Source organism: Myotis myotis, unplaced genomic scaffold (assembly GCF_014108235.1).
Source record: "Myotis myotis isolate mMyoMyo1 unplaced genomic scaffold, mMyoMyo1.p scaffold_m19_p_32, whole genome shotgun sequence".
Classification (NCBI taxonomy): domain Eukaryota; kingdom Metazoa; phylum Chordata; class Mammalia; order Chiroptera; family Vespertilionidae; genus Myotis; species Myotis myotis.
The window spans coordinates 512,448-525,078 of NW_023416338.1; the positions used below are offsets into that span (position 1 = coordinate 512,448).

Genomic DNA, 12,631 nt, shown 5'->3' on the forward strand with positions numbered 1-12,631 from the left:
GTGTCCCCACCACAGATCAGTGCTGGAGGATCAATGGGACTTGGTCCTGACAGGTTTCTTGGCCTCAGACATTGGGGAAAATGTTAACTCAGCTTTGGGGTAACTCAGAGTAAGAGGTCAGATCCATGGAAAGCAAGAAAATCAAGGACAAGGGAAAATAAAAACTAAATGTACTTGACTTCTAACCTGGTCCCTTAGGATTAGAGAATCATTAGGAAAAATTTCCTTTCTGTTTATTCCACAGGCCCACAGGGAAATCATGTGCTTAGAAGTTGGAATAACACAAGGGAAATGTGCCTGATGAGTAGGTATAGATAGAGCTGTAGATATCTCCCCTGTGCAGTCCTCAGCTTGTACAACGCTGGGGGACAGCACATGGCTGTTGCTTTTAATTCCTAAGCTGGTTAGGGAACTGATGCTTCAATCCTTCCTACTGACTCGTGTGGGGACAGAACCTCAGTCTCATCATCAACCATCCAGGGAGCAATTCAGCCTTCCACACAGACGCTTCCTCTCAGAGACCCCATCCAGGTGAGTCTGAGAGCCCACTAGGTACATCAGAAGAGGGTCAGAGAGGATGGAACCTCATAACTTTTACCTGAGTCACTGTGACCCTAATCAGCCTAGCCCAGAGACCCGATATCTCTGTTTGTACGCTTGGTTAAGTAACTAATTTATTCTTTTTTTATTGTTTTATATTATTATAAGATTTATTTATTTATTTTTTTTTCTGGAAGCTTTTGTTCTTTTTTATCCTTAATTTCTTTACTGGTTAAGGTATTATAAATGTGTCCTCATCCCCCCATTAACCCCCAACCTCTCCCCCCCGCCCACCCCTTGCTCATCCCCCTGTTGTCCGTGTCCATTGGTTTGGCTTATATGTATGCATACAAGTCCTTTGTTGATCTCTCCCCCTACACCCACACTCCTCTACCTTCCCTCTGGAATTGATAGTCTGATCACTGTTTCTCTGTCTCTGGATCTGTTAATTTACTTAATATGTTAATATGTATGTATCTCTTTGAATCTGCAATGTATGGCCCATAGTTGACAATTGGGTGGTGGGAATGGGAGTCCAGTTCGATGACATTGTAGAATGAGTGAGATGCATAAAATGATTGCAGTAAAATGAAAACAGAACTCTGAGAAGCTCTACTGTTCTGGGAGAAAGAAATAGAGATTAGGTGTGGAGCACAGTGCTGTGAAGTGAGAGCGTTTGTTTGTGTTAAATTTCCAAGATGAGGTGTGTTTGAGCATGTTTTGTATTTATTGAAAAGATCCTGATCAGTGCAGGGAGACGGTACCTTGACACAGCAGTTGGTGAGACGTGCATTGCAGCATCTTCTCTCATGCTGGGAATTCACATGAGGAAAAATATTTAAAACTCAAAGAGGAATACTAAATATTAAGTTGAAAGACAAGCTTTGCCATAGGTTAAATGTTCATATACATTGAGACCTAATTCTGGAATCATTCAGTGAATAGTAACTGAGCATCTGCTATGTGCCAGAACATTCTAGGAACATTATGTATTATATTCTTCTAAATTTACAATTTAATTATTAACCCATGTTGTTATCATTAAATTATGTCTTTTTTCGGTTAATATTTGATTCTTCATTCAATTATGTTTATTATGTTTGTTTTGAAACTACTCATTTTAACCTGATTTATTATCCCTTCTTTCTTTCCATGTTTTGTTTCTATGTAAGTGTGTATCCATGCACACACCTTTGTGAAAAACTCAAAATGTGAACAAAGCAGGTGAAGTCCCTGCTCTTTTTTTTTTTTTTTTTAAATATATTTTATTGATTTTTCACAGAGAGGAAGGGAGAGAGATAGTTAGAAACATCGATCAGCTGCCTCCTGCACATTCCCCACTGGGGAAGTGCCCGCAACCCAGGTACATGCCCTTAACCGGAATCGAACCCGGGACCTTTCAGTCCACAGGCTGACACTCTATCCACTGAGCCAAACCGGTTTCAGCTGCTCTTTTTTTTTTTTTTTTTAATTGTTTAAAGTATGACAATTAGTAGAACATATTTCTCCTTTTTCCCCTGTTGACCTCTACCCGGCCTCCCTCACTGACCCAGCACATGCCCTCACCCCACCTAGTGTCTGTGTCCATTGGTTATGCTTCTCTTTTGATCATGCAGTGAAACAGTGAAGGCAGAGAATAATGAAATAAATGTGTGCTTAAAATAATGTCCTCAGGAAGAATCATATGAAGAAAGCTATTCAGTGTACAAATTATCATGGTGTGGGCAGGATGTATAAAGCATGGTCTGGGGAGGTTTTGCATGTTGGATGAAGACCTGAACCAGGACCAGAGGGTGCCCACTGGGTTTGTTACAAAAGAGATGAAAACCCAAAGCCCAAGAAATAATAGAAAAGGTGCCACTTCAGAAAAGGAAGAAAGGAGCTCATCCTCCCTCAGACCATATCAAAATGAACTGGTCAAATTATTATGAAATCGCTCCAGAAAAAAACAAGTCTTCAGTGCTTGATATTTAAAATATCAAGTGTTGGTTTATCTCTTTGCTTTGGGTGTCCAATATGTAGAGTGACACCATAAAGATATCACCTCTTTTGTCTTTTAGACAAGTTTCTTCTGTTCTCTTATTATTTTGCTGGGCATCAGGGGAATGTGTTTAGGGTCCAAATCCTGCTGGAATCAAGAAAGATTTTCCTCCCTCACACCTGAGCTTATTAGATCATTTTTAACTCCTCATTTCCTTTCATTCCTTTTTCTCTCACTCTGTTTATTCAACAGAATTTTATACAATTACAACTATTAGTTTATGGATTATTCTTTATTAAAGTATGCTTAGCATACAATATTATATTAACTTCAGGTGTACAACATAGCGATTCAACATTTATATACTTATAATGTGGTCACCACAACTAAGTCTAGTACCCGTCTATCACTGTGCAAAGTTGTTAAAATACTATTGACTATATTCCTTGTGCTTTACACTACATATACATGATTTATTTATTTTATAACTGCAAGTTTGTACCTCATATTCCCCTTCACCTTTCCCACCCATTCCTTCACCTCCTTTTTCACGCATTCCCTTACCCCCATCTGTTTGTTCTGTGTGTCTATGAGTTTGCTTTTGTTCTGTTTTGGTTGTTTGTTTATTTTGTTTTGTTTAAGATTCTACATGTCAGTGAAATTATATGGTATTTGTCTATCTGTCTGACTTATTTCACTTAGCATAATGCTCCCTAGGCCTGTTCCATGTTGTTGCTAATAGCAAGGTTTCATTCTTTTTATTGCTGAGTAATATTTTATAGTGTACATACAGGGTAGAGCAAAAGTGGGTTTACAGTTGTGAGTACACAGAACACAGAGCTTATTTTTGTATTATTACTTTTTAATTATTGTATTATTTTCCATGTGAACAACTGTAAATCTACTTTACCCCACCGTGTGTGTGTGTGTGTGTGTGTGTGTGTGTGTGTGTGCATTCATTTATAAATGGACTCCCAGCAATGCTACTTCTGGTATTTATCTGAAAAAAAAACCAAAAACACTAATTCAAAAAGATATGGCCACCCTATGTTCATTGCAGCATTATTTACAATAGTCAGGATATAAACAGATTTTTTAAATATTTGTTTAAATGCACAGCAGAAAAATGGCCATGTTTATTTGTCTGTGGGAGGGATACGAATTGGAATTGCTAGAACCCATTTCTACAGTATACACGTGAACGATCTGGCCAACTTGGTTTATAGCCACACCTTGTCAAATCAGTCTGAGAAAGGCATGGAAATAATATAACCATGTTATAGTGTGTGTGTGTGTGTGTGTGTGTGTGTGTGTGTGTGTGTGTGTGTTTTCAGTCCTCAACACAGGAGAACTAGGGATCATATTTTTTTTTAAATATTTATTTATTTATTTATTTTTTATTGCTTAAAGTATTACAAAAAGTATTACATGTGTCTCCTTTTTTTTCCCTCCGCCCTTGACAATCCCCTGGCCTCCCCTACCCCCCAGTGTCTTATGTCCATTGGTTATGCTTATATGCATGCATACAAGTCCTTTGGTTGATCTCTTACCCACCCCACTCCTGCCCTCCCACCCTCCCCGGCCTTCCTGCTGTAGTTTGACAGTCTGTTTGAGGCAGCTCTGCCTCTGTATCTATTTTTGTTCATAAGTTTATAATGGTCTTTATTATCCAGAAATGAGTGACATCATGTGGTATTTTTCCTTCATTGACTGGCTTATTTCACTTAGCATAATGCTCTCCAGTTCCATCCATGCTGCTGCAAATGGTAAGAGTTCCTTCTTTTTTATAGCAGCATAGTATTCCATTGTGTAGATGTACCACAGTTTTCTAATCCATTCATCTACAGATGGGCACTCAGGCTGTTTCCAGATCTTAGCTATGGTGAATTGTGCTGCTATGAACATAGGGGTGCATATATCCTTTCTGATTGGTGTTTCTGGTTTCCTGGGATATATTCCTAGAAGTGGGATCACAGGGTCAAATGGGAGTTCCATTTGTAGTGTTTTGAGGAAACTCTATACTGTCTTCCATAGTGGCTGCTCGGGGATCATATGTTTGGAGGTAACTCTAACAATACAGGAGCCAGAACTCGATCAAGAGAAGGTACTGAGGAGGGGATCTGTTCCCATCCATGGGGCATGTTTGCACCAACCTGCAAGAGGCAGTGCGAATGAGGACGTCCCTGTGCCTGAGGTTTCAACAGTAGCAGAGAGGCCCCAACTTGTCTGACACCGTCTCCCATCCTCTTCCTCATGCTCACTCACCTCAACACTGGTTTCCTTTTTTGGCTGATCATGAAAACAAACATCTTCCTCAGGACCTTTGCCCTGGCCATTCCCTCTGCCCAGCACACACTCTCCCACAGAACCTTGCATCTCCCTCTCTTACTTGAGGTCTCTTTACAAATGACATCTTGTGTGTAGGTCTTGCCTAAACACCCATGAAAATAAAACACCCTATTCATTCCTTCATACCTGCTCTCCTTTTCTTCATAACACCTGTCACCATCTGAAATGTTATATATATAGTTAATCCTCACATGTGGATATTTTTTCCACTGATTTTGAGATGGGGGAGGGAGACAGAAACATCCACGTGAGAGAGGCACACTAACTGGTTGCCTTCCACACCCACCCTGACCCAGAGCCAGAGATCATCTTTATCATTGAATTGTAGAAACCTTTGTTCTTCAGCACCCTATACTTACAGCCTGGACAGTGCCAAAAACATGGTCAGCATTCAATTTATATTCCTGAAATGCATGAAAAATGTCCATGTATTATGTATTATGTAGAATACATAATACCTTAAGGAAAAATGATGATTGATACAAAAATGATTGATACAAAAGCTTCATATCATAGGTGGCACAGGGGCCTTCACAAAAGGGGACCAGATTCACACACAATATATTAAAATTAATTCTTTCTCTACAAATATAAATGTTAGCATTTCAAATATGTAATACAAGTTTTTGTGAATTAGTCATATTTTTCCCCTCTTTCCTAGTAGCCACCTCCACCATATGCAACCAGAGAATGGTACACAAATTTCAGAATTTATTCTCCTGGGATTTTCAGAGGACCCAGAACTGCAGCCCCTCATATTTGGGCTTTTCCTCTCCATGTACCTGATCACTGTGTTGGGAAACCTGCTCATCATTCTGGCCGTCGGCTCAGACTCCCACCTCCACACACCCATGTACTTCTTCCTCGCCAACCTGTCCTTGGTAGACATCTGTTTCACCTCCACCACCGTCCCAAAGATGCTGGTCAACATCCAGACACAGAGAAAAACCATCACCTACGCAGGATGCATCACACAGATTTATTTTCTTATACTCTTTTCAGTATTGGATGTCTTTCTCCTGACAGTGATGGCCTATGACCGGTTTGTGGCCATCTGCCACCCCCTGCACTACATGGTCATCATGAACCCCCGGCTCTGTGGACTGCTGGTTCTGGTGTGCTGGATCATGAGTGTCCTGAATTCCTTGTTGCAATGCTTAATGGCATTGAGGCTGTCCTTCTGTGCAAACTTGGAAATCCCCCACTTTATCTGTGAACTCAACCAGATGATCCAACTTGCCTGTTCTGACACCTTTCTTAATAACATGGTGATGTATTTTGCAGCTGTCCTGCTGGGTGGTGGTCCTTTCGTTGGGATCCTTTACTCATATTCTAAGATAGTGTCCTGCATACGTGGGATGTCATCAGCTCAGGGGAAGTACAAAGCATTTTCTACCTGTGCATCTCACCTCTCGGTTGTCTCCTTATTTTATTGTACAACTCTCGGCGTGTACCTCAGCTCTGCTGCTATCCAGAGCTCACACTCAACTGAAACAGCCTCAGTGATGTACACTGTGGTCACACCCATGCTGAACCCCTTCATCTACAGTCTCAGGAACAAGGACATCAAACAGGCTCTGAAGACATTCTTTGTGAAGGAAACTACAAACAGGCCAGCAGTCCTAAGACTGAATACTTACCCCCGATGGCAGAGGTCAAAGTCTCAGAGTCAGACATTGAAGCATGGAACAGACTGTCGAATCTCAGAGGGAGGCCGGGGTGGATGAGTGGGTGGGAAGAGATCAACCAAAGAACTTTTATGCATAACCTCTGGACACAGACAGTAAGGTAGTAAAGGCCTGGGGCAGTGGTCGGGGGTGGGCTAGAAGGGGTCAATGGGTGAAAAAGAGGGGACATATCTAATACATTCAACAAAAAAGGTTTTTAAAAAAATAAAATGCAGTTTCTGAGTCCCAGTCCAGAAGGGAGCAGTAATCTGTATTTACAATGATTAAAAATGATGTATAAACAGGTTGAAAATGAGCACACCTAGATAGTGGATGTCATTGCACAGATTATTAAGTTGTTATTAGTTTAAAAACAGGGTGAGATCTGTATTAATGGAAATGCCATGATTTAATGCATTTTGACTTAATTACCAGCATACTAGTATGTCTTCTTAAACTGATATTTTCCACATGAAAATAATTTAAGTTTATCAGCAATGCTCAAATCCATTTATGATTATAGATATAGCTTTGCAAATCAGAGAATTTGAGCTATTCACTCTTGTTACAAATTGCATGAAAGATAGGAGTACAGTGTGTCTTTAGATTCAGGAAAAAAAGGCTCAGAATCAGATTATGTGATTATCTTCAGACTGTGGAAGCAGAGCCTTCTCTTTCTATTCATTTCCTAGAATTTCCATTTCTTTGACCTTAACTTCTGTATTCGATTTCAGCAACTCCCTTTATCAAACTTTCTTCTCTCTCTTATATCCCACAGTTTTTCCCTTTGTTGTTTTTTTAGCTTCCCAAATTTATTTCCATCATGGATCAGAAATAGTTGGAAAATCCCATTAACATAATGAGACAACATGGATTTTTTTAGAATAACTTTTTCCTGAGTGACATATATTGTATCAAATGTTCTTGTTTTGTTTTTACTAAAAGAATCATCCAGAATTCTACTTCCCCTAGGGGAAAAACTACACTTCCTGGGCAAGGCAATTTATGCAGTTTTGTAAGAGAGGAAAATCTAGATGTCTGCTGTTCACATTTATGGCTGACATTCCTTTGTATATCACTGCCTCAACTGCTGTTCCTGAGACTGTAGACTCTGACCTACCAGTGTGTTTAATAGCTGGTCCCTGGGTTTTATTCTCCTCATTAGGGTCCTGTTCTCTCTCAGCTCAGTGTTCACAATCCCTACCTTACCCACTTGCAAAATGATTATGACATCCATGTCTCTAAGAGGACTCTTCACTGAAAGGCAAATTTTAATACATAGGTTGACCTAATATGACCTTAGAATCACAGATGACCATCGATATGAGGAAGCAAAATTTTAAATCACATATTGTATCACGATGCACAATATTTCTTCTTCATGCTGTACATCTAGCCACTGGAGTATGAAAGATTGGTGCCCATGTATAAGGGGGTTTATACTTACGGTGAAGAACTGATGGGCATTTTTTTTTATATTTTATTGAAATTTCTTTGTGTTTCTGCTTGAAAACTTCCAGAGCTGCCCGTAATATGGCCCCTTTCATTTCTATAAAGGCAATATATCCCCCTTCTAAATTTTGCCATAACCACTGAGTATATCTCCATTATACTCAGGATTCTACCCATCTTTTATGATCAAAGAATGACTCAAGAGAGAGCTTGCATTCCTGTCAGTCATGTGAATCAGAGTCACTAGTTTTCCTGCATATGCCTGTCCTCTAAACCTGTCCTGGTTACAGGAAAATGAACCCCCAGGGAGAGTTTTTAAGTACGAGTGGTCTGCCATAGATACAGAAAACAAACTGGCGGTTGCCAGAGGGGAGAGGAGCTGGGGGCTGTGGCTAAAAAGGTGAAGGGATTAAGAAGTACAAATTTGTAGTTACAAAATTGTTACAAGGCATAAAATGCAGCATAAGGAATATAGCCAATAATATTGTAATAAGTTAGTTACTACTAAGTATGGTGCCAGGTGAGTGCTTAAAATATTGGGGGCGATCACTTTGTAGATAAATTATGATTGTCTAACCATTATGCTGTACCTGAACTAATATAAAATAATATTGAATGTCGGCTGTAATTAAAAAATTAAATTAAAACAAGAAAGTACACTAATCATATGCCAGAAAATGTAGAAGAGAAATAAAAAAATTAATATTATTTTCAGCATTAAAAAATAAATTGCTCTAGAGTATTGAAAGATAAAGTTGCCTGAAATAAACTGAAATGACAGAGTAACCATGAATGCTGTTTTTAAATATGAGAGCAATTGTCAGAATGTTTTTCTGTATACTTAGTGCTAATACATCAACTTTTATACATATGTCTAACTTGTTTTTACATCTGTTATCCCTTATTGTTCCTTTTGGCCTTTGCGATTAGATCTGTTTCTAAACTTGGCATCATCCCCAACCATTATATTCACATTTGACTATAGATCGCCTTTCCTTCTGCAAGAATACTACTTAAATCCATCTACCTTTACATGAGAAATTATAACAGACTGATTCCACCCCATGTTTAAAAACCTCCTATATTATATCCTTTTATTTCCAAGTCTTTGAAAATCTACTGGATTCGTGAGCCATGCTGATATCATTAAAATATTATTTTATTTTCTTCTATAAAGTATCAGAACCAGCAAAATATTGTCCAAGGAATCCCAACCCCCTGCTTTCCTCCATGTGTCTCAGGTCAAACGGAGGAGTCTCTGACAGAGAAGTCTTACCCTGCATTGTAACAAGGCCACAGATGTGTTTTGCAAGTTTTTGGTTTTTGTATTCATGAAAGGGATACACACAGTATTCACTGTCTTGGGAGCGGTTAGTACTAGGTTTATGGGGTGACTCCTTCATATTGTGTCGGTTGCTCATGTGGATTCTGGTTGCTGTGTGGAGTTCACTGGTGCCGAGAGCACAGGATTTGTCCACTCTCCTGCTGAAGGGCATTTGCTCAACCATTACATCTCCAAGTGCTGTGGCCACGCTGACACGTCTGTGGTGGACACAGGCACACAATTACATTGGGATTGTTTGTGTAGGGAACAGGGTAAGTGCATATATGACTTTAGTAAATGCTGCCAAAGAGTTTTTTTTTCAAATTAAACCAATAAGTAACCAATAACCAAACTGGTTCTACTAACTCACACTTCTACTAGCTCTCCATGAACAACCTGATAGCTCCATAGCCTTGGCTCCACCTGACATTGCTCTTTTTTATTTTAGAGAAAGTGATGTGTATATAACAGCGCCTTGTGATTATTGTTAGTATTTCCCTGCAGCTAACAGAGGTCAAACTTTTTTTCACATTTTGATAGACCATTTGTTCACCCTCTTTTGTGTAGTGCCTATTCAATTTTTTTTACACCATTGTATAATGGGTGTTCAGTATATTTTTGACAGAATTCTTTATATATTCTGGCTTAATGTACTTATATGTTAAATCACTATATTGTACACCTGAAACTAATATGACTAATATTATATTGTATATCAGCTATATTTAAACAAAAACTGTTTGTAAATAAATAATCTAGCCTGGCTGGTGTGGCTCTGTTGTTTGGGCGTCACCCCGTGCAACAAAGGGTTGCTGGTTCGATTCCCATTCAGGGCATGTGACTTGTTTGCAGGCTTGATCCCTTGTCAAGGGCATGCAGTGGGACAATGTTTCACTCTCACATCGATGTTTTTCTCTCTCTCCCTCTCCCTTCCTCTCTCTAAAAATCAATAAAAAATATTTTAAAAAATAATCTAAAGTGCACAAATGATTACATGAAATGTAAATGCTCCAGATATTAATTTTATGACTATATGATGAGTTGTTGATTAATGTGTTGGGCATTCTTTTTTTGATGAACATTTAAACAGTCTCAAATATTGTTTTTGAATTACTTAAAATTTGGTGGTGGGAGATGGGTGGAGGGGGCAAAGAGGGGGAAATAGAGGACATCTTTAATACTCTCAACAATGAAATAACTTTCTTTTTTAAAGGGCTGTGCATTTTACTGCATATAAATTTTATTTCAAAAAAATCTGTAAACAGCCCAGCCAGTGTGGCTCAATGGTTGAGCATCAACCCATAAACCAGGAAGTCATGGGTTCGATTCCTGGTCAGAGCACATGCTGGATTGTGGGCTCCGTCCCCAGTAGGGGGCATGCAGGAGGCAGCCAATCAATGATCCTCTCTCATCATTCATGTTTCTATCTCTCTCTCCCTTTCCCTTCCTCTCTCTGAAATCAGTCTATACTAATAAAAGGCCTGTGGCTGTGACACCATAACACCATCACGACCAAATGAGCAGCGGTTCTCATGGTGGGTGGGGTGGGGAGTGAGCTACGAGTGACGGAGGGTGGGGCAGCCAGCTGAGGCAAGCGAGCTACTCATGCATGCTGAGCCTCTAATAAAAACATATTTTCAAAAATCTGTAAACAAACCTGAATTCTAGTTAATGATATGCACATGGGTATGATTATATATTGTATGATTCCATTTATATAAAACTAGAGGCCCAGTGCATGACATTTGTGCACTGGGTGGGGGGTGGGGGTGGAGTCCCTCAGCCCAGCCTGCACTCTCTTGCAGTCCGGGACCCCTCGGGTGATGTCCAGGGCTCACACACTTCAGGACCCCTCACTCCTTACCGCCTGCCACCACTGCTGCACTCGCCAGCCATGAACGGGCTGAGCTGCGCTCCCCTATGGGAGCACACTACCACCAGGGGGCAGCTCCTGCATTGAGCATCTGCCCCTTGGTTGTCAGTGTGTGTCATAGCAACTGGTCGTTTTGCCGTTCAGTCGATGTGCATATTAGTCTTTTATTATATAGGATTCTAGAAAAACACAAATGCATCTGGAGTGACAAAATTAGACAAATGTCTGCCTCAGGATGAGGAGGCAGGGAAGGCAGGAAGGAGAGACTTCCAAAGACATGAGGAAAGTTTGATGAATGTGAAGACATATTGATTATGTTGGTAGTGATGGTTTTGTGGTTAAATGCAAGCGTCAAAGCTTATGAAACTGTGCATGTTCAATAGATACAACTTATTATATCTTATTTATATATCAATAAAGCTGTTTTAAAGGAAGAAGAAGAGGGCCCAATGGTCGATAGTGCTAAATCATGCTGACTGATCAAGGAGGAAGAGAATTCGGTCACACAGTATGGGGATAGATTGTAAAGGGCCACCTTTCAACAAGAGGCGGAATCGTGTCATATCTCTTGATTCTGACTGACCTTAGGACTTGGTTTTACGAACAAAATGTGACACATTGCACAAGTTCTGAACCTAAGCTTCAGAGACCTTGCAACTTCTACTTTTGCCTTCTTGAGATTGTACTGCCACGTGAATAAGTCTGAGCTGTTCTGCTGCAGAGACCACGTGGAGGAAAACCAAAGCACCTAGGTAGCAACTTATGGATAACCAGACCTGTGAGTGAGGCCATGCTAGACCCTACAGTTTCAGGTCATCCACCGACTGATGGCAGCCACATGATTGGGCAAGAGAAGATCTACAGAAGAACTGCACAGCTGAGCCCAGATCACATAGCTGAACTCCAGAAAGATTAAGTTCATAATTGTTTCATTATTTAAATTTGGCGGTTGTTCGTTACACAGTTAAGGCTAACTGATATAAGAGGCGTTTGAACCTTGATAGAGCATCTTGAACTCAAACAGTTGGAGGACACCAGAAGCTTGACTGAAGCATGTTGAGAATAGAGGGAGGTTGAGAGACTATGTTTAGAAAATTATTTTGAGAACATTTTCCATGAAAAGTGGTATAAAGGAGGAACCAAGATGGAGGCATAGGTAAAAACATGTACTTGCTGCCTCTCACAACCACATCAAAACTATAACTAAAAGACAAAACATCGATCATCCAAACCCACGGGAAAGCTGGCTGAGTGGAAGTTCCACAACTAGAAGAAAAGAAAAAAGCACATTGAGACTGGTAGGAGGTGCAGAGGTGCAGAATTGTAGAGGTGCGGAGGTGTGGAGTTGTGCATGAAACGGGCTGGCAACTGGGTGTGCTGTTGTTGTTGTTTTCAATCAGGAGGGACATACAAGCTCCTGATTGCTCTGAACTCCAGTTCCGGGT

General features: G+C 40.1%; 1 protein-coding gene across 1 annotated transcript; it reads left to right on the forward strand.

The window, feature by feature from the left end:
• Nucleotides 1–449: 449 nt before the first annotated feature.
• On the forward strand, nt 450–8,968 carry LOC118652546 (olfactory receptor-like protein OLF4). The gene is made up of 3 exons (XM_036302444.1): nt 450–531; nt 5,532–6,524; nt 8,920–8,968. Exons 2-3 carry the CDS (start codon nt 5,548–5,550, stop codon nt 8,966–8,968), a joined length of 1,026 nt encoding a protein of 341 aa, XP_036158337.1. The 5' UTR covers nt 450–531; nt 5,532–5,547.
• The last annotated feature ends 3,663 nt before the right edge of the window (nt 8,969–12,631 follow it).